Source organism: Stegodyphus dumicola, chromosome 1 (genome assembly GCF_044657685.1).
Source record: "Stegodyphus dumicola isolate Sdum_Otavi_A_Nest chromosome 1, ASM4465768v1".
Taxonomy (NCBI): Eukaryota; Metazoa; Arthropoda; class Arachnida; order Araneae; family Eresidae; genus Stegodyphus; species Stegodyphus dumicola.
The window spans coordinates 129,506,795-129,530,063 of record NC_140768.1 but is presented as its reverse complement, the minus strand read 5'-3'; the positions used below and the strand labels follow the sequence as shown (position 1 = coordinate 129,530,063).

The window sequence follows — 23,269 nt, the reverse complement described above, 5'->3', positions numbered from 1 at the left end:
TAAGTATTAAATTCTTTTAAAAGGAATTTCATTAATATTTTCTAAAATAATTGTTTGAATATCCTTCAAATTGGTTTATGAATTCATTAGTCACTTAGTTACCAATTTTCAGCATTTGCTCAAGCTTTCAAAAATTAATGCAAAACTTATTTATACAAGGATATGGGATCATTTATTTAATTTCTGTTAAGATAATATTTTTGAAATATATGAATTTTTAATATTTGTCATAATTTTTAACTTACAAGTAAAGTTAGCTTAAAAAATCATCTGTAATAATAAATTAATCTTTTACTGAAGTTGCTTTATCATAATTTTTGGTACAAATTGTTATGTTGTGAATTGATTTCAACTCTTTTTCTTTGTAATGAAGTGATAACAAATTCCCTTTTCTGAGGGGACCTGGTGGACATGAAAAGTACTCCCCTGCTTTAGATCACAGTGCTTGGAATTTCTGTTCCAGTGGTCAGTTGTAAATTTACATTATCATTGAGAACTTTGTGCCAACTTTCAGAAAGAGACTTCTCTTCACTCTATGCTAGAAAAGAGTGGACTTTTCTCTGTTGTGGGTGTCAAATAGTTGTTGATGGAGAGATTGGAATTAAAAAGGGAAAGAAAATGGACACAGAGATTTTTCTTGCTGCTATGTAAAAAATATAATTTATGAAATTTTCTTTAATGTAACTTCCCCCATATTAGCTACATTAGCCTAGAAATGAATCCAGATAATAAGTTGGCAAAAGAGCATCCCATTTGTATTTTTCCCCCTTAATTAAATTTTTTCTCTCTATAAGAATCCTGAAAATCTAAATCATTGATTAAAACTTCCTTCGAGTTCTTGAAACGAAGTTTTTCGCTCCCACACACTTTTGGAAAAGTAAATTAATTTTTTTCTTTACTACATTCATTTAGCTAAATCTATATTCATAAAAAAATTTCACATTCAGTTTCTAAATTTTCCAGATGATAATTTTTTCAAGAAAATAACTGTATTTTAAGTGTATGATTGTAAGTGCTTCCTTCCCCTCATGAAAAGTATCTGTAATTGATGGTTTTATAACTGTTTTCATTTGAACAGGTATTTAGAAATGGAATGGAAAATGAAGAAGGGGACTAGAAAAATTTTTGATCGCAACACTATGCAGGGATATATAATGCGATGTCCCCAGCAGACAAATTTCCATGACTGTGGTGTATATTTATTGCAGTACGTTGAAAATTTCTTCCAGGTGTGTAATTTTTTTAATGTTTCTTTTAAACGCAGAATATCTTTGAATATTAAGTTTTTTTAACTTTATTTAGAAAATCATTAGAATGATAATTTTATATCAGTTGTTGAAAGATCAATTTTATATTGCAATATAAATTTGTTAGCAAGGCAGAGAGAGAAAAGTTCTTTTGGAATATCCAGTACTACTGTATGTTCATGAATACTCGGCGCCACCGAATAAGATGCTCACCCGATTTTTTTCAATGCACGAAAAAAGAAAATGTCCACAAATATGGCACACATATTTTCATCATGTCCACTAAAAGCTAATTTACAGCATTTTTTCCCCCTCCTTCTCCAGATTATGAGTATAAAGAAACAGAGAAATGTGATACCGATTGACGGTTATCAGGAAAGAAATCTGAGCTGCCCCTCCAGTCTTTGCCTAAGTACATAGCAACACATGCCCAGTAACATTTTAATGAGAAGGAATAAATCAGTTAGCAGAATTAAACCCTATAGCAGAAAGAAAAACTGCTAAACTAAGTATTTTATTCGTTAAGTGAGTGATCCTTTAAAATCTACCAGTAATCTAGCAAAGGCAGATAACTAGTCACACCATGACAGTTCTTCCTGCTTTTTCTGTCTGGAAACACAATTCAGATTATAAATCTTCCTTGCCTTCTTCATTGCTGTCATCACTGAATCTTTCCAAACTGCCGTTATTCTCTTCTTCCTTATCAGCTGAGCTTCAGTGCTGCTGCCAATGTTATGACTAAGAAGCCAAATTCGGCAAAAACCATTCAGAGAATAATGTTTGGTAAAAGTATTGGTATACCCTCTACAAATCCCTGGCCAGGATTTATTTTTTGAGAAGGTACAGTAGCATCATATAACATTATATTTTCTTATTATATAACTTTAATTTTCCCTCTTTCTCTATTGTACATAGTTTCTTCCTCTAAGGGTTAGTTTATTAGTAAATTATATTCCCTTGATTATTTTTATTTAAAATATTCAATTTATATCAGCATTTCTTTCATTTTATTTTCCTTGCATTTATTTTTTGAAATGTATTTTGGTCAGCTTCTTTATTAAGCTACTCAAAAGTGGTAGGTGTTCTCACACTTAAGAAAGTTTCCATACATATGGTTTTACCTTCTGTTATAGCTCACTGTAGCCCTATCTACTGGTGATGTGTTTGATCTTTTGTAATCCGGGTTTTTTATTTGCCTCTCTTCTCTTTCATTCGTCTGATGTCCCTCTTAGGAACTGCAGTCAACCCTCATTCATGTGAGGTGTCTCTGGAACTTTACAAGGTGATTGAGCCACACACATTCAGCTTGGCTCAGTTACCATCACATATTAGCTCAGTATCTCTCAGATATTGCAATGTATTATTAAAAGATGGTTTGCTGCTAGATTCTGCCCTTTGTGATGGGTCATTCTTCCATTTCTCATATGCTCTCCTTAAAAATAATGGTTACATGGTTCATTCAGTATAGTAACATGTATAAAATTTAGAAAAATGAAATTTTGTGAAGAGGCATAACTTTATGAGGTGGGACAAAATTAGATAATAGTAACATGTATAAAATTTAGAAAAATGAAATTTTGTGAAGAGGCATAACTTTATGAGGTGGGACAAAATTTAATAACAATTCTTTTAAATCTTATATAACTTGTCTTAATCATAAAGCAATGCATAACAATGAGAATTATGAAACAGTTTTAAAGCTACCTGAATTTGATAGAGATTAAAAATTGAGCAAATGCAGTTTACAAAATGAATGGATCACCACAGATTTTTTATTAAAAAAAAATTTTAAAACAAAGGATTGTACAATAAGGTTATGCTTATATAATTATATATTATAAAATATTTTGGTGATTAATCCTAAATAAAGAAAAAACAACAATTAATAGAAATTTTAAAAGCATAGAACTCATTTGATGTTCACGACTTCACATTGTCACCATGATGTTAACAGTAGCTTGTGTTCATATGAAATGAAACCTAAAAGAAATATTAATTAATAAAATATTTAAAATTCAAAATAATATATTTGTTATTTTTATGTAAATTACTTTATTATTTCAGAATCCAATTCCATTTTTTGGGAACCCAATGCCGGACTTATCAAACTGGTTTACCGAAGAAAAAGTGTACAAGAAACGGCAGCAGCTCAAAGAACTGATTTTGAATCTGCAAAAGAAACAATTAGCAAACTCTGCTGCAAATGCTAAAAAACCAAATCAGTTAGAAATTGTTCCTGCATCTCCTGTTACAGTACAACAAACTGATAATAGATGATAAAATAAGATCGTCATAGCATCATTATTGAATATTATCTCCATACATTGTATTGGAAGTGTACAGTGCTGTATGTAAAGTATTCAAGTTTCACATGGGTAATCAATCTATGGGAGAAAATGTTCTTTCGTTGAAGATCTGTTATAGCATTTGTATATACGTCGACATTTTTCTGTCAATTATTATTTTTCTATTTATGATTTATTGTGAATTGCATTTTATCCACTCGAAGATATTGACAGTCAAGGAATATTGAAGATTTTCATGTTAGTTTTCATTTTCATACTTTTTGCTCATCTCAAGGAGTTGTGTAGTTTGCATTTTTCCTGAAAAGAGATGTCCCGTAAGAAGCACAGAAAAGCACTTGTTATACATTAAATGAAGTTTTTTAATTGTAACTATTATTTTCTCTTCTTTGCAACTATTCTACACATTTAATTTATATTGTGATGATAATTTTCTATAAAGCAGTATTAACATTGATCTACATTGCTTCTAAAAAAGTATTTTCTAGAAGGTGATGCTTCTGGTATGTAAAAGTATTTAAAAAATATTTCTTAAAAATAAGAAAAGGGGTATGCTGTAATGAATGCAAGAAAATTGTACTAAAAGTCAAATTTTGTTATTTTTATTGCTTGCATCCATAAGATTTGATAATAAAATGCTAAAACATATTCATTTTATAAGATAAATTCATTAACATCTATTGTGATAATTTGCAGACCAAGTATTGTATAAAAATGCAAAAGTGATTGACTGGTTTAAAGGCAGAAAATACAATGAATGTAGTTAGCAGATATGCAGTGCAGTTATCAGATATAATACCCGCATTATCACTGACTAACACCTCTGATTTCACTGTTTTATCTTTAAAACTGGAAAGAAATTTGCAAATGAAAAATTTCAACTTTTATTAATGAAAGCATTTAAAATAACCACTGTTTTCCTAATTGTAAAAATTATTTGACATGCACATTGAATTAAATAATAATAGTAGCAAGTGTAAAACTACATAATTTAGTTGTTTTATGAAAAACAGTGATATGAAATTTTAAACACTCATATATTGTTGTAGTGTGCATAATTCAGTTATGAAGTAATTGATCAAATAATAAATTAATAATTCCACACTTAAATAGTTAAATAATACAACATACAAAATATAATTTATACAAAAATACAATAAAATAATTTGTTACAGGAAGGATTTCTAAAATGGCACTTGGAATTATATAGAACATTATTTCTAAAACAAAATAAACCATAATAATAATAAATTTCTCTGTACCCTGCATTTCATTGATCTTCATTAGCTTTTGTTAACAGACACTGAAATAAGATGGAGAATAAAGCTATTTTATGTGGCAGCTGTTCCCAGTTCTACAAAATCCTTCAATTATTTTCATGATAAAAGCTAAAATAGATCTGGCATATACTCTTCCTGTGTCAGCTTTAGGTACTGGGATAAAGACTAAGCTCTACGGAAAGTTCAGAATGAGATTTATTCATCATTATTCATTACTATTAGATTTATTCATTATTTATTCATTAAATTCATCTTCTTAGCTTGAATTTCCACACCATATTTAAAGTTTTTCCCCCTATGAATATTCAGTTAATTAAAACACAACCTGCAGATCAATACAACACTTGTCTTCCAGACATGATACATTGACAGGCTCATTACATTTTGAACAAACTATACAAACTTTACTAATCTTATTTAACCTTGTTTTTCAACCAACACTTCATTATCAGAGTAAGGCAAAGTACCCATCACAGTCAAATCACCTTGTAATTGATCTTCGTCATCCAGTGAATTAAATGCTTCCTTCAGAATAGAAGTTGTTGACAGTCCAGCTGTAGCTGCACAACCAAATATAGCTTTATAAGGGTACCTTCTACTAAACAAGAAACAGAGGGAAATGCTCTGTTTTTCATAAACTGAACAAAGTTGATAATGTAGTAAAGAAATAAGTTATTCCAGGATGTGCATTACTTGTCTTGCATCCATATCATGAATATGATATGCCATGATTTACTCTCTCAACATTTCTTTGTGTTGATTTGCCATGTATGATTTTAAGTTCTAGCAAGGATTAAAGGATCAAAAAGTCTATTACAAAATTATCTTCCATTTTTTTATTGTAATATATATGGGGCTCCAGACTACAGGGATATATCAAGCAACTGTGCTGCAACTTCTGCTCTGTTTGTTTGAAGAGGTCTTAAACTGAGTTAGATGGTCTTGATAAACTAAATTAAATTTATAGTTTCTTCCAAATCTGATCAAAAACTAATGATGTGAAACCTACCTAATATCTTGAGTTCGTATGTGAAAAAAAAAAATCATATGTTTAACACTAGCACCTGTCTTGCCTGTTTTCCCTTTTTATTTCCCAAATATTCAGGAAAATCTTTAATCATTTTGTGTAATATTTCTATAAAGATGATTAAGTTCTTTTATCATCCAGTCTGTACTATCATGTCAAACAGATAAATGAGTTTCAAATAAAATGTAAACCAAAGAATCACTTGAATAATCAAACACTACATCTGGTTTTGTATCTGTCAATAGGACTACTAAATTTTCTACTCCTTGAACTTTAAGCACATCATATGTTGAAATAACTAATAATGCAGTGGCACTTCATTGTGTGATGCTTTAGTTTTCTTTACATCAGCTATTGAATGTAATAACTTTATCGGTGAGCAAAGAACTTTGCTCTTTCACTTCATGTTTACTTAGTAAAGATTCAAACCTTTCTTTCATCATGCCCTTTTTTTTGGGGGGGGGTCATCACATAATGAATTCATTGTTCAAATGAACTTAAGGTTTTAAAAAATTAATAAAATTTCTACTGTAATATACATAATAACATAATTAATGTAATTATGACACCTGACAAAACAGATGAATTGGTGCCTACAGGAGTAAAAACTTGTAGCAACAAATAATATGAAAAATCGATTTATTAAGGAAACCCTAAGTGGTCTGTACTTTGATGGAAGAAAAGACAAAATGATTGTAATTAAAAAAAATAATTCAAAGTTTTTTCCAAAAACTGAAAAAAGAGAACCATTATTCGCTCATATAAATATAACCAGAATCGGAATATATTCGCCATGTTTCTCTCACTACAGGTTTTGTTAGGATATAGCTTCTACTATAACTTCTCATTTGACTACACATGAGATTCCTTTTGAAGAACTTTTGAACTGTGACAGAGAGCAATGAAACTGCAAGTAATGCTGTTTTGAAAAATGGTATTATCCACCTGATCAAAATTGCATGATGGGAGAGCACTGCAGTGGGCTATAAATCTCATACACTTCAATGAACTGCAGTTCTGTCACCTATTTCATTCTTTGGATGATGTTACCACACGGCTCAAATCCTTCAGTGGACTGATTGGGAAAAAACTCGCTGGTTGTGAAAAACTTCTACAGGTTTGCTTTGAACTTGTTGAATTCTTAATTCCTCAACTTGACAGAAAAGTCTTAAGCAAGGATCAGTTTTACTTGATATTTCTGCTGTCATAAAACCATGTACAACTTTGCAATATTTAGCAACTCATGATCCTGGTCCACTTCTACACTCAATACAACAGCAAATCGAGTTCTTGGACTCGATTTGCTGTTGACATGAGCTCAGAAAAACACATATGAAATTAAGCAGTTAATACATTGTATTTTGAATTGTTACACTATTCTTTGGTTCAAAATTGAAAGCAACAAAAATTTCGCACATGGTCCAAAGATAGATTTTGAAACCATCAGAATATCGCATGATATCAATCTCAAAATTTGCTGCAAGTCATCAATCCAGTGGAATTCATTCTTTCTTTGCTCATCCCAAAAATCTGTCTTTATAGTGATCTTGGATGAAAGAAGACATATCAGATGACTTGGGCTTCACCAACTGCTGAAAGCTCTATCACTTTCCAAGAGAAAAAAACTATTCGAAACTTCACCATGCCCAGACTCAACTTTGAAGCAATAGACAATGTCAGTATTATTTGGGGGGAAGGTTGCAATATTACTTTTCCTCCATTATCAAGTAACATTACAGACGAGGATATAAAAAATTTATTAAAGACTAGCACATTGCTGCAACCAGCTTTCCAAGACTTCTTTTGTCATACCTAGGCTGTAGAATAATGTGTCAAACTTGTGACTGAAACATCTACAAAGGCATGTGGTGCTGAAGTAAAAGATTGCTTCATTAGGATGACCTTCATATCAAGATGTACCAGAATTTTCCCAAAAATTAACTTTAAAGTAAAGTCTTTTGAATAATAAAATCAAAAATATTCAGCAGTTGTTTGCTAAAAATGATAGTGTAAAATTATCAGAAATTGCAAAATATTGCTATTAAAAAAAAGCTTTTCATGCAAACAGTAAATGATTTAATTTTTTTTTTTTTCATGCCTCCAAATCACGTTAGGAGCTGCATTTTGATAGTAGTGAGTTTAATAATTATAAAAAACTAATGAAAACAGCATAATTTCATCATTTTTTTTAATTATTAAAACAGAAAGTTTGAGTGTAATGGGTCAACAGAAAAAATATTTTTATATGAAAACCTTCTGTTTCATTTTGCATAGCTATGCAACAGGCAGCTTTTGCTGGCTATAAAGATAGAAAAATAATGCAATGTGTTTTTTCAGCCCACTCTAATGCACATTTATATGTCTAATGTACCTTTTAAAAATACAGGTTATATTAACGTTGATTAAAAAAAAAGTAGCTAAAACTTTACTGAAACAGCAATCATTTGCCTCCTGTAAAATTTATCAAACAGTTTTGAAACGGAAGTACATAAAATTCTCAATGTAAGAAAGCTCAAGAATTAAAATTAATTTTGAAAGCAAAACTGGCTCAAAAGCGATGAGAATACACAACGAAAGTACATTCTCAACTGCTTAGATGTGATAACACTTTTGGCTACTTTCATATATAATCACTACTTTGCCAGCATCTTATGTACTAGCACATTGGCATGCTTATTTCCTGTTAGTAAATTACTTTGAGAAGCCATAAAAATTATTACAATTTCTTAAATCACTGCAAAAAGCATTCATACAGTTTCAGTGCTAGTCTGATAAGGCATTGAATTATAGAAATTTCTTTCTTTCTCTCTCTCTCTCTCTTTTTGTAAATTGGGAAAACAGAAAAGGATAAAAAAAATCTTTTTAAAATGTGATATCATAAATATAATATTTTAAATTCTAATCAGTTTTGAAAACAAATTATGGGAAAAAAATTTCAGACTTAAATTATGGCGGGGGGGAATTCTTCAATGCTATTGGTTTTGTTACTATGCTTAACAAAGTGATTTGTTTTAACAACACTGCATTTCCCACATTTTTTAGCACTGGAACCCACATCCATATATGGCCATGCTAGGGGGGAACAAACCCAGGGAGAAAGAAGTAATAAATATATATTTTATACAGGTATTCTAGCTTAATGCTTTTTTTTTTTTTTTATTTTTATGAAAGATCTCTTGACTACCCAAAGCAACACAAAAATTTTGCTTTTATGAAAAAGGCAAAATTTATGGTTCAATGTTTATTTTATATATCAACTGCAAAAAACATGCAAGTTTAGGACAGTTTTGCATTTACAATAATAACAAAGAATTGTACAATGCATATAAATGTGTGCCAATCTTAATGCTATTCATGCATTTCAAGGCTTTCACACGTCAGCAAAAGCAGACAAAAGATCTCGATTTGATGGGATATTACTAAAATACTTTTTTGGGAAGGGGGATAAAGTCTGATACAAGCATTCACAAATAACAAACAAAAAAAAAAAAAAAAAAGCACTTTGGTGCAGACTCTAGTTTTTAAAAGTCCTTTTTTCCATGAACTGCATCTCATAAACATCATAGAATAATCGGGAAAAACTCTACAATTACATTTAGCCCAGAAGCACTGACTTCAGTTGTTTCGCAATTGCAGCGAACAAAAAGGTTTCCAGAATAAGGATTACCCTCATAAGCTCCGTTCACAAGAGCAGATTTGACCGGCGGTGAAAACTGATTCTTCCAATGTGTCCCATTCACATAGCAAACAAGCATTAACTGCTTCTCCGAATTGGAGACAGAATTTGCTAGAATGGTTCTACCTCTTGGGAGCGGGGCAAATGGGGAGATTTCCCAGACTAATACCACACGATTGCACGGTTTCACTTAATTTTAGTTACTGCTTGCTGGACTATCAGCGAAACAATCGTGCTGATAGATGTCTGAGTTTGTGATAGCATTTCCCCAAAAATTAGATAGAACTGTACAAGATACAGAAATTATAGAACAATACAGACAAGGTTATCTAAAGCTGGGTATTCCAGAAATATTGTTCAAATTAAAACTAAAGTTAAGACGTGCATATCGGCTTCAACGCGACAAGGGATTCGGTATCTGTTGAATGATTCTTTTTTTATTTATTTAAGCATTTTCATCTACTTTTTATGAATATTATTAAATGGTTTTGTAAGACAAAATTATTTTAAGCTGAAAAAAAGCTTTTTGCTGGTAATTTTTTTAATTGAAATTTTTGAAGAAAAATTTTACAATTAAAATGTTTTTCTTCTATAATTTTCAATGTCTACCCCCAGTTTTTTATTGTATTTATTAGAGTGTTCTTAATAATTTCAAGGACTGATTTTGCAATTAATGAATTAGTTTCTGAGAAAAAATAAAAGTACACATTTATCTAAAATCTTTGAAACAAATATGATCTGAGTCACATTTTCATCTCAAGTAATTTTTCTTTTCAGTATTTTGCAAAACCCATCCTTGTTTCTATAACATATATAATTTTAAATAAGCAGTAAAAATAATAAATAATTCAGTCCACACCTGTATATATTTTAGGACTTTAAATGAAAGGATTTATTGAAAAAATGCAAACGTTTCTTAGTTTGCATTTGTAGTTTAAAGAATATAAACTGTCTAAATAGACATTAAATCATTTCAAATTTCTTCAAAATTTTATTACTGAATTTCAATACACACATGTATATAAATCAAAACTGTGCTATTTATTCAAGTGGTAAATATAAACATAAATTACAAACCTCTTTTTAAAACCTTAGCTGGCCAGAAAAATTGCAAAAAAAATCATAAAACGCAAGCAGAATTTTTCTTTACCTGTTTTTGTTTTGTAAAATGCGTTCAAACAATTTTAATACATTAATTAATTATAATATTGTTGTGTGTGTACGGGTTCATAATAGATTGATAATAGTTCATAAATGATTGTCATTGCACTCAAATCAGATGATAGCTTAATTAAATTTATTTTATCAACAGAAACACTTCAAAGTTCTGGAATTTTCCACAGAAATACTCGTACAAGTGTTTAGAATATCACTTAGTAATTATGCTTCAATCTAATAAGAATGTTGTTTATGAAGGTTTGGTGAATATATGTTTTTCTCAACTTCTTTATCTTCCACTTCTTTATTAGTGCTCTCACTCAATCACATAATAGTGATGGTTCAAGAACGTCATATCTGTCGCATGCTCTTACAAACCTTGTAAGCTTGATTCTGGTTTGGGGTGTGGCTGAAGTTGACAGAGTGGAGTCTGATACATCTGGTTCTTCATTACTTCTTCAATGACTTTCTTTTCATCTTTAACTGAAATGCATCTACCTTGTTTGCTTTTCTGAAATTTACTCAATTTGTCATCCCCCAACCCTTAAGTGCTGGATAATTTGCAGATTAACAGAACCAGTGGCCATTTGTCTTACAGTTCTCTAGTCAGGAAAGCTTGTTCTCTCGCAGGTATTTTTTAAGTTTTCTCACATCTACAATATTTGCAGTCACTGCATATGCACACAGCAATATCAATTTCTTCCTTCCTTTTTTCTCTTATTATTTGAAAGCTTGAATTTTAGCTTTTAAATTTAACTGTTTCTTTTCAGCTGCTATATCATTTTAAAAAATTATGTTTCTTCTCAAGCTTTCTCTTTATTAAAGCAATTATTTTTACACAACATAGAACTGGAACTGAAGCTTTACCCCCACATTTCCAGCAACTTCTATGTAAACTTCACTGATTTTTGCTTCATGCTGTACAGAATTATTGTTCTGCAGCTGAATCCAATTATAACATTGTAACACTTTTTCTCATTAGCAGTACATTACAAGTAATGTCGCTTAAACTACAAGTAATGGCACATTTTTCTTTGTTGCTATTTGAAGACATATTTCATTTATTCAAATTAATGTGTGTTGTGTAGGAAAAGAGATATATTAACTGAGCTATTGAGCAGCGTGAGAGGGTCTGACACTCATTTACAACTATAGAAAAATTACAAACAAATATTAGAAGAATAAGAAAAAGAATGACTGATTACCTGATTAGCAATAAATACATTAATCCTTTTATTAGCTGTATTGAGATCCAGCTCTTCCACTCTTTCTCTGCAAGGAAACCTATGACGTATAAATCTGCATTGTTCTTCAGTTATAGAATTCATCAGAAATATTATTCCTTTATGTCTTTCATCTGCAATAATAAAAAGAAGAACATTACTTTCTGAAGTTATAAAAATAATGAATTAATTAAACACATTTATAAACAATAAATTTACACAATCAGAAATGGAAACAACAGCAAGAATAATATCTATCCAAAAGAAGGCAGTTGGGATGAGAAGACAATGTTATCAGTTCTGACATTTCGAGCATGTTTTCAATTAAAACTTCATAACAATGCTTTACTATAATCATACTAGCACTTTTATGAATTTACAGTGAAAAGGCATCTCCAAACGGATAGATGCTGCAGCTGATAAATCAGTTTGTTAAGGATGTTATGAGAGTATTTCCCAGAATAATGATAATATTAAAAAGAAAAATAGATATGAACATAAACATCGAGATGCATGCAATATAGTATTTCAGGTCAGTGTTGTAAATCTACTATGTGTGCTACAGTCAAAAGTCTTTAATCCGGACTCGTCGGGACGTCGGCGATTCCGGATTATAGATCATCAGTTTAAATCTGGTAAGATGGCATGCAGAAATTATAAAATTAAAAATATGAAACCGTAATTTATAAAATAATGGGCAATTATGATCTAAAGGGTATCAAAATTTACCAAAAAAGAAGCCTAATATTTATTTGTTTACTTTATTAAACATTTCTTTTAACGCGCGGGTGCGTAAAGCATACCTTACGCATAGCCGAAATTAGAAAATTGCAACCAGAAAACTATTTGATTTGTATTCGTGATATTTATAATGACGAGGAATTTGATTTAAATCATATCAAAGACGAAGTACATCGAAATTAAATACTACATTTAGTAAGGAATTATAAGCCGAATAAAATAAAAACATCTGCCCTGAAGATAACGATAGTGTTGACAAATCAACTTCCAGTTCATTGCGCGCCGCGACGTCCCACCCCCGCGCAGAGCAGCGTGAAATTGATAAACAGATTTCGGAACGGTTAGATAAACAAAGAATATGCCTTTATCCATTTTTTGTAGCAATTCGTTTTTTGTTTGATGGACATCGAAACATACTTTCGTTTTCTAGATCCTTTGGGAGCTCCAGCATCGGAAATTCTATTTGACATAATCGAAAGTTCAAGCTTACTTTAGAAAATTGCTCTTACAGTCTGCAAAAAATAATAAGCCGGATCCAATTCGAAGATTAAGGAACAACGCAATCATCAACATTAACTGAAATAGATAATTAGATAATTTTAGCTTATACCGTCCGTTATACATTAAACGCGCACGCGAAAACGTATTCTGCATTTGCGCAGACGCATATGCGCAGCCGTAAATGTCTTGGGGGCACGAGTAAAACGCCTATGCTCATGCGTCAATGCGGCGCATGCGCAGAAAGATTTTAGCTTTGAGGTCCGGATTATGGGTGTCCGAATTAACGACTTTTGACTGTATTAGTAGAAATCTCCTCCAAAATATTTCTATTTCTGCCAATAAATCAATACATTTTTGAAGAAAACTTAATAATACTAAAATCTTGGATAAAAGTCCTCTTCATTAATGCTTTTCATTAAAATAAAAACTAAATTACAGAAAATGCTACTGAATTTATAATTATTATTTAGTATTTATATACAATTTAGAAAGAAAAATAAATAAACTATGTTGTGTAATTTTTAACTCATTTTGTACATTTAAATGCATTTGAGAGATATATAGACTAATTAATGTTTATGTTATTACATACTGCTTGAATTTCGAATAAGTCTGCAGCTGAAACTTCTGTTTATGAACAAAAACTTGCAGTTACTCTTAATAAATGATTATAAAATGCATTAAAATACCTACTATTTTATAATTAAAAACTATTTTCCTTTTTTCACATCTCTTTAGAAATATCTAATGCCTACAAAACAAGACATCATTTGATCTAGTTTTAGATATTTACCATTTTTAATCTTACATCAAGTTTTAAATGTTTAAATCCATATATACTCATGCTGTTTGTTGTATCTGCTTATTGGATACATATGCTTTAGAACAAATTGCGTTTTTAGTTTCCAACTCAACATAGTGAAATACAGAAATACAAACCCACTCGTTACTGACATTGTCACTGTACAATAATTATAACTAGAGATTAAATAGATGAGAGGAAAAAATCGTCCATGTCATTCTGGGGTGCCTTTATTGTTTATAGGTCATCTCTCAGAAATTTTTAGCTCACATCCTTGCCAGATAGATGTGTGGTTGTTGCATGCTGTTATGGCATCTCTTTCTGCTTGTCAAGAGTACTGCATCAGCTGACAAAATACTTTACATAGGCAAAAGGAATTTCCCACTTGTCCTCTTGCAACATAAAAGAATGAGCAAATTTTGTTGCAGTCACATTACTGCATGTAATAAGAAAACAGCATTTATCATTAAACTTAGAACAATTTATTATTATTTTGTAATTAAGATAAATACAATTTCCCTGCTTCAAAATTTACATTGTATTGTACATTTAATTTAAAAGAAGCATCCTTTCTACAAATTTGAAGCATGGGTGAAAATGAAGACCTGCTTTCAAAGGATCTAATTCAAAAATTCTAATTCTTTCTTTTGATTTTTCTGAAAAAGAAAAATTACTGAACAATGATAGACCTGAGCACAGTCACTTACTTCACGCTGCATTTGCAAAAACCTAAACTACAGTTTATGACATTAAAGAATTCTTTTTTTTTTTTTTTTTTTTTTTTTTTTTTTTTTTTCTCTGGCATGATCAGTTATTTTATTTTGAAAGAATAAATATGGACTAATGATGAATTGGGTAATTTTATTATGCTGTTGGTACTTATTTTTAGGCATGAAAATTATCACTGTAATCAGCATACAAATTCAGCCAAATACCAGTTGTGGTATTTGGCTGCAAAAATGTGGTATTTGGCTTTCAATTTTTGATTCAAATTTTATTCCAGCCGCAGCATACTGGAGCTCCAAATAAGGTGAGCTCTGGTACTTTATTTGAACAAGTAGATCACAGAATTAACAGATGATCATGTTTTTAATGCAACATTTAACAGTTAGTGTATGTGTTATTATGGCAAAGCCTAGAGGGCTATATGCCTAAGGGGAGGGATGCCTTCATGGAGGACTTTCTAAGGGAAACTTGCTCATATACACGTTACACATGGGGAAAACCACGAAAACGCCCATGCAGCCAGCCCGTTAGCGGGATTCGAACCTCGGACCGAACTACCAGTGTTCAGCGACTTTACCGCTCGGCCGCTGCTGAGTCCATTTAACGGTTAGTAAAACTCCTATTAATAATTAAGACACAAACCATATATATTTAGCTCCTATTAATACTATATACAAAATGCATGCTTTATTTTCCTTCACAGAAGCATAACACCTAGGAAAACATAAGGAACTGAGGAAACAAATATTCAATATCAAAATGGAATCCATCAGCAGGAGGAATTGATCAGAACAGCTTTAATCTGATTAGACAATCAAAGTAAATTTATATTTAATAAATTTATATTATTTAAGCAATTTTATATATTGAGTTGAAGAATATTGATCAAAATTCTTATCTGCTTTTATCCTCGATAACATATTTTATTACATTAAGTTACACACCTTCATTTGTTTTATTATTTCAATTAATTTTTATAACTTTATTTTAATTTACGAGTATTATTCACTTTATTATTCACTATCAATAGCTCAAACAATTTTTTATCAATTTATATTTTATTTCATTTCAAATACAAAATATTAAATGTCAGGAAAAAACAAATTGCTCCTTTCTTGAGAAATTTAGTAACTGTATGCTGCAAAATAGAGTAAAAATTAACACAAAACAAATGCGTGTTGTTCACATAATTTTCCATAGGAAAGAGGTACTATACAAATACATACTTGCTCTAGCTGCTTTGAAGCATATACTGAAATAAAGAATGGCGCCATCTCTATCTTAGAGATGAGGAGAGGAAAGAAAGAAAAAATTGTAGTTTTCTAAAAAAAAAACATCAGAACCGGTGTGCCAGAATTTTATAATTCATTGAAACACCAAGCAACAAAATTTAGGAATGGCAAAATTTTTGCAATTTAAGACTGGCACCGGACAGCAAAATTTATGAGTGGCAAAAATTATAGGCACTAGGCAGCAGAATTTAGGACCCACACAGATTACACTAGGCAGTATGTCCTGGCCCTGTGTATGGTGCACCGACAGAAACAAGATAAATCTTAAAGTGTAAATTTCAATTTCATTATTATTAAAAAAAAAAAAAAATCCTTTCTATGGATACCAGCCCATGTGATAAAAGGCACACCAGCAGCCAAGCGGCAAAATCGCTGAACATTGGTATTTCCAACTTTGTGGTTTTTCCATGAGTAATGTGCATACGAGCCAGTTGCCCTTAGAAAGTCCTTCCTTTAAAAAATTCTTCCAAAAATGAGAAACTAATCACAAACCTTCCGTAAAACATAACTATTATGCATTAATATGATGAAGACATTTTTCATGTTGTCACATATTTTTAGGGAGGTTATGTCTATAAATCTTGCCTCATCTTTAAACTTTCCAAATTTCAATGTCTAAAGGGGAAAAAAAATTCCCAACCAATTGTATAAGAGCAAAAATCTTGAATGTTTTTTAAAACAAAATTCCAAAAAGAAAAGTGCAAAGTGAAACTTTCAAAGAAAACTGATAAACATTTAAATAACCTGAAACAATGATACAGGGAACACTCTTATGAAAAAATATGCAAGAGGACAAATGAAATTAATTTAAAAATAATTACATTAGCTTTCTGCTTTTAAGGAGTGTTTTGGAAGTTATTTTGGTTATAGCATTCATTATCTTGTGTATTTTTCAGAACTAAAATATCCCTAAGTAGCCAAAATGGTTTTATCACTTACAATTATTTTGGTTATAAGTGATATAACCATATATATCAAAATATGAGCTGGAAAAATGAAAATGTTTTATTTTAATATTATTCCTTAATTATAATTTTAATATATTGTCATTATTTTAACATATATTAATGTTATTTTATACGTAAAAATTAAAAATCATCCAAAAATAAGCAAATCTGGAATCAAAAATTTGTACAAACTGAGTACAAACTGATCTTAAAATTTTGGCAAATACTGGAGGAATTTAGCACCACATAACAAATGTATAAGTGAATATATATATTTTTTTGGATGTAATACGTTACGAACTTTTCATTCCCAAAAAGGAAATAATTTTAAAATACTTATGTTTCAATCAAGGTAGGACCTCGTACCCAAAAATTCAAGTATTCTGCTATTTATATTAGAAGAAGGAACAAATTATAGAGAAAACTCATCAAATACATATCTGCCAACGAATCACCAAAAAATATTCTTCCAAAATGTTAATTTATACTCAAATTGGCAGTCACAAAAAACAGACAGTAAGGGCAGATGAATAAAATTAAGGATCTTTCACTGATTTTGGCAGAAATTAAACAAACTTTTAAGGACTACATGAACTCTTACATATATTAACTATTATTGTTGTACTTTTTCTCTGCATTCCCCCCCCCCCCGAAAAAAAATTTATTTTTAAATTTAAGACCTGCCTTCTATTGAACAGCACGCATTGGATTATTTTCAAAGTTTCTCGATCTAGCTGTAAAAAAAGCGTGTAAGCAACATGATATGGTACATTTGGAAATACATAAACAATGGCGACATCCTGCGACAACATTTGTAACTGCACTCTACCTCATTTGCAGATGGACAAAAGAATTAACATCTGCAAAAATGAGGTACACTGTGAAAAAAAAAAAATTGGGACAGTTCTATATCTGCCATTCTACTGGGCAGATTGGCGAAATTCAACTTGCGTTTTTCATGTCTCAAAAGTGCGACTTAGTAGGATATGTATTAGATTTATACATAGCATTGTTCTAATGTAGGTATTTTGACACAAAATGATTTTCTGACATGACATGCCAATGTTTTTCCATATTTCGATTCTACGACTCAAATTATGCCAAACTGCTAAGTTTTGTAAATATCGCACAAATAGTTTTTAAAAAATTAGCTCTCAAAATTGTAGCTCCTTAATGTTAATTGAATTTGTTACATATTTATTAATATATCTTTTTTATTAAATTTACTTGATTCTTTCTTCCAGAATTCGAAATTAAGGATCATTCCAAATAAAATTCATCCATTTTTTATGCTTTATTTTTAAATAATTTTTATGAATTTTTCGAAAAAGAATTGAATTAAAACCCATGAAATTTTTACCATCACCTTAAAATAGATATACGAGGGCTGTTCAGAAAGTATCGAGACTGAATTTATTCCAGAAAACCTCTAGCGGTGGGATTGTGCGCGTCATGCACGCGCATGTTTCACAAAAACTGACAGGTCTGAACAGCACGCCGTTCAGTCACACTGACTTCTATCATGTGGAGTGTTTGTGTGTGTTCGCCGAAAACAGAAAATGTCTGAAAACACGGAGCAGCGAATCTGTATCAATTTTTGCTTTAAGCTCGGTAAAACGGGCACCGAAACCTGCGAGATGATGAAAACAGCAATTGGAGATGAGGCGATGAGTCGTGCTCTGGTTTTCGAGTGGTTCCGGCGATTCAAGGAGAGTTGGAAATCAGTGGGCAGTGATCCCCGTTCTGGACGCCCGTCCAACTCTCGCAATGAGAACAAGATTGCACAAGTGCAGGCTGTGGTGCGCTCTGATCATCATTTAACGGTCCGAGAAATTGCACAGGAGTGTGGCGTTTCCATAGGATCATGTGATGAAATTTTGAGAAAGGACTTGAACATGCGCCGAGTGTCTGCAAAGCTTGTGCCGCGTCTCCGCACTGAGGATCAGCAATTTTAACGACTGGCAATCTCATCTGATTTGTTTCAAAGTACAAGATAAGTGCGTTCAAAGTGTTCAAAGTGCGGATACAATCCCGAAACAAAGCAGCAGTCGTCCCAATGGAAAAGCCCCGGGTCTCCTCGGCCAAAGAAAGCATTGCAGGTGCGAAGCCAGATCAAAGTCATGTTGCTTGCGTTTTTCGATACAGATGGACTTGTTCATCATGAGTACGCTCCCCAGGGCCAGGCAGTGAACAAGAAATTCTACTTGGACGTCATGAGGAGATTAAGAGAGGCTGTTCGCAGAAAACGACCGGTGTTGTGGGCGTCCTCTCGCTGGATGCTTCATCATGACGGAGCCCCAGCGCATACCAGCAATCTTGTGAAACAGTTCCTGGCAAAACACGGAACAATCCAAGTAGCACAGCCTCCCTACTTGCTGGACATGTCACCTCCAGATTTCTTCCTCTTTCCCAATATCAAGAACACTTTAAAAAGACTCTCGATACCGGTTTCAAGACATTAGACCATAAAACAGAATTCGACGCAGCAGCTTCAGGCCACCCCAAAGTCGGAGTTCCAGAAATGTTTCAAGGAGTGGAAACATCGTTGGGCCAAGTGTGTTACTGCCAATGGAGCATATTTCGAAGGAGATTGACTCAAAACCTGTTTTGCATAACAAATTCAGTCTCGATACTTTCTGAACAGCCCTAGTATTTCTAAGCATATCTGCAAAAAATTAAAGTTTTTTATTCAAAATTTCCTAGGATATACGTAAATTTACAAATTGGCACGTTTTAAAATTTAGCATATTTGTTATAAGAGATAATAACACCAAATGTGGTTTATGCACTTTGTTAAAATTATTTGAAATAATGAACGATGATTTTTTTCCCAATCTTTTACAATGAAAAATAGGAAAGGAAAATAGGTGGCTAAAAATTAAGAAGTTCGCCAAGTGAATTATTCTTGGCACAAACTGGGAAAAAAAAAAAAAAAAAAAAAAAACAGCAAGATAAATTTTTGTAATTTCTCAGTAAATTTCGCACTAAATTTCACAAAATTTAATATTTAGGCATAATTTGTGTCGTAGAATCGAAATATGGGAAAGAAATTGACATATTATTTCAGAAAAAGTCCGATTTTGTGTCAAAATACCTACATTAGAACAATGCTATATATAAATCTAATAAATATCCTAAGTTGCGCTTTCGATACATGAAAAACGCAATTTGAATTTTGTCAATCGGCCCAGTAGACCGTGAGATATAAAACTGCCCCATTTTGTTTTTTGTGCAGTGTACAACACCTGAATAGGGCTTACAAAACAATAATAAATTGGAACAATTACGTGAGGTAAGTGTATTCATAAAGTTTTTAACAGAGCTTTCTGGCAAAATTGGAAAGCCTAACAAAATAGTAGAACACGACAAGTCTTTCTACATAGTGTAGAATTGAAGTGGGTCGAATAACGATTGTTTATTGAATGAAATAGTGCAAATAAAAAGGCTTTCTCGAAAATGGTAATTCTTAGTGCACTGAAATTTTGAAAATGGTTGTTACCTTTTGCTCATTAGCATTGCAAAAAATTAAGTTTTCAAAGAGCTCATAAGTGCTTGCCAATGGCACCACCAAGTTCATATATTTTTGGGCGGCATGGATAAAATATTAATACACAACATATTTAGTACATAATGTAATTGTAGTGCACTGAAACTTACTACTTTATACATATGGCCTTTAAAATATACACATAATTTTTACACTCTACATTACAGAATGTTGTTTTAAATCATAAAAAAATATGTAAGAAATTTTCATCATGTACTTCTTTGGTTAATTGCAATAATAGTCAACAGCTTCCTAATATTTATTCCCAAATCTCTCTCTGATAGCTTTCTTCCACAAATTTTACATCTTTCCGAAAGTGTTACCCCTCTTCACAACTAACTACACCTAAATTATTGGAAGAAAATCTGAAATGAGAATGACAATAAAAAAGTTTTAAAAAAATGGAGGGACTTTAAAGAATCCGAAGTAGCATAATTTCTCCAATTCCGATTTGGATTATCTAATGAACTTTACAATTATTCTAACCACATAACAGATATTTAAAAAAACATTATGCAGATATCCTCAAATGTCTGCATAATGTTGTACATAACTTTGGCTTAGGTATGAATAAGCTACACATACAATAGAACATATCTGGATTTCTTTCTTTCTTTTTCTTTTTTTTTTTCCTTAGCATTATTATCATTAGGAGGAGCACATGACAGTGAATAATATGCAATTTTTCTGAAACAATATAAACGTAGTCATGCACAGACATGTCTGATTTACTACAGTAATACTAAGCACAGCATCCCCACTTAACCATCCAAGTAGCTAAGCCATATAATCCAAGCATTGAAAAATATAGATCATGATACTTTTAAGTTCAGGCATGCACCTTCAAATGTGTCCAGGCAGTTAAGGAAGTATGGAGTTACAGGAAACCACAGAATGAGCAGCTGTTCCATCTGAAGGACTCAGATTTTTTTGCTTATTTAGTGGCTTTTATTAAAAAAAAATTTCTTTGGATACAAAATTTTAATATAGTGGTGATATAAATGTTATAGAGAATTTTTTACACTTTCACAAACAATGTTAAATTTTACACAGTTATTTCTGTGAAGTATAAAATTTTGTTACAGGTATAAAATAGATGTTATAAAAGATTTTGACACTAAAAATTTTGACAAATTAAAGTACTGTTGTAAAATATTGTTACGAAATGTAAAGGCGGGGTGAGATGGCTTCTCCGCAAAGCAGTTTTAGGGTTGCCATAAAATAACAAAGAATGTCAGGGATGCCACATTTGGCGAGAAATCGCCCATTTGGCGACATTTGGTGACAAAATTGGCGATATACCATGGACGGTTGGAGAACCTTCTGGAACGAATTCTTACCGGTTTAGCCCAGAATGTTCCCGAACACAAGCCGAAAGCTATATAAACCCTGCTGGTCCGCAGTCAGTGAGTGTGCTTCATCGAGAGGAAAAGTGTGCGTCTCTCATTGAGTGAGTGTGTCTCGTCTAGCGAGTCAATCCCTGCGGAGGCGATTGCATTGACAGCCGGCCAGCGAGTGTCGAGTGGGTCGTGGAGTCCACCGAAGGAGTCTGTTAGTGTATCGTGGTTAGTGCAACGTCGAGAGAGCATGTTGAGCTCCGGGAAAGACTGAACCGAAGAGTCAGGAGCTGTGCTCGTGTGTCGTCGAGTGCATCACAAGTTGTAGCGTGGAGAGTCTCGAGAGTACGTGGAGTTCCGAGAACGACCAAGCAGAGTCGAGAGCTGTACTCCAGAAAGCAGAGTCGGCTGCTTTGCAGGAAGCTGTCTCCACCGTGATAGCCTGATAACCTGAAGGCTGTGTCGCTGATCGTGTCAGCGTAGTTCGTAGCGTTTACAGTAGATCTTTGACGACTGTAAAACGTGTTTTGGAGCTGTCCTGACAATACTGGCAAATAAAGTGTGTTTCGATACTTCATAAAATGTCGTCGTTATTCACTCCAGATCTACACGAACCCCGTACGAACGTGAAGGAAGGAAGTAACGCAACAACTGGTGTCAGAAGAAAGAGAAATTACGTAACAATATTTTACGAAGAGTAATGCAGAGTTGTTAGTGGATTCTTTTGCAATAAGATCTGAGATTCTGAAGATTTTACAATTCTGAGAAAGTATTTTGCAAATTCTGAGAAAATTAAACAATTTAGAGAAATTATTTAATGGAATCAAATAATGTTACGAAATAACAATGACATTACTAAATAGCACACTAAATAATAAAGAAATATTAAACTATTAAAATAATGTTACAAAAGTAAAACTATTATCATTAAGATTACAAGCCACTTTTGTGACTGCTACTTACATTAATAACATTAATAGCTAAACAATTATAAATAAAAATGAGAATTGTACTGCTTTCAGACTGTCGCTTTTTATAGCAAGATAGTTCGTTAGAGTTCGAAGCTTCTGGTGAAGAGATTCATTTCTGAGAATCTGCTGAAACCATTCACAAGCATTGTTTGTTGAACAGGGCCAAAAATTTAGATCTTTGGTTATTTGACTCTGAAACAAGTAGTGAGAAAGTGTAAGGGTCATTTTAGAATTATAATCAAGAAAATATCACATACTCATAGCCTTTTTCGGAAATTCAGGATTTTGGAGCCAAATCCTTGGCTGTTTTTAACTGCCCCTAGATTAACTATGACCATTAACTCAGAATAACAGTTAATCTAAGGGTACTTATGTCCATATATTTTTGCTGCAATCTCGTACGGTCCCTATAACAGAATTGTACCAAATAACATAATCTGATAGTCCAAGAATCATGAGAACTCCAAGTAAATTCGCTACTCTGACTCATT

The 23,269-nt window shown here is 32.0% G+C and overlaps 1 protein-coding gene and 1 pseudogene across 3 annotated transcripts in view; both read left to right on the top strand.

The window, feature by feature from the left end:
• LOC118197251 (uncharacterized) overlaps nucleotides 1-4,198 on the top strand; it is a 205,292-nt gene extending 201,094 nt beyond the window's left edge. For all 3 annotated transcript variants that reach the window (XM_085820489.1, XM_085820500.1, XM_085820494.1), the window contains exons 20-21: nucleotides 1,079-1,229; nucleotides 3,312-4,198. In XM_085820489.1, coding sequence (XP_085676615.1) covers nucleotides 1,079-1,229; nucleotides 3,312-3,524 — 364 coding nt within the window. In that variant the 3' untranslated portion in view covers nucleotides 3,525-4,198. The remainder of the gene's footprint in view (nucleotides 1-1,078; nucleotides 1,230-3,311) is intronic.
• Nucleotides 4,199-18,482: 14,284 nt separating this feature from the next.
• LOC118197945 (protein GVQW3 pseudogene) lies at nucleotides 18,483-18,878 on the top strand (annotated as a pseudogene).
• The last annotated feature ends 4,391 nt before the right edge of the window (nucleotides 18,879-23,269 follow it).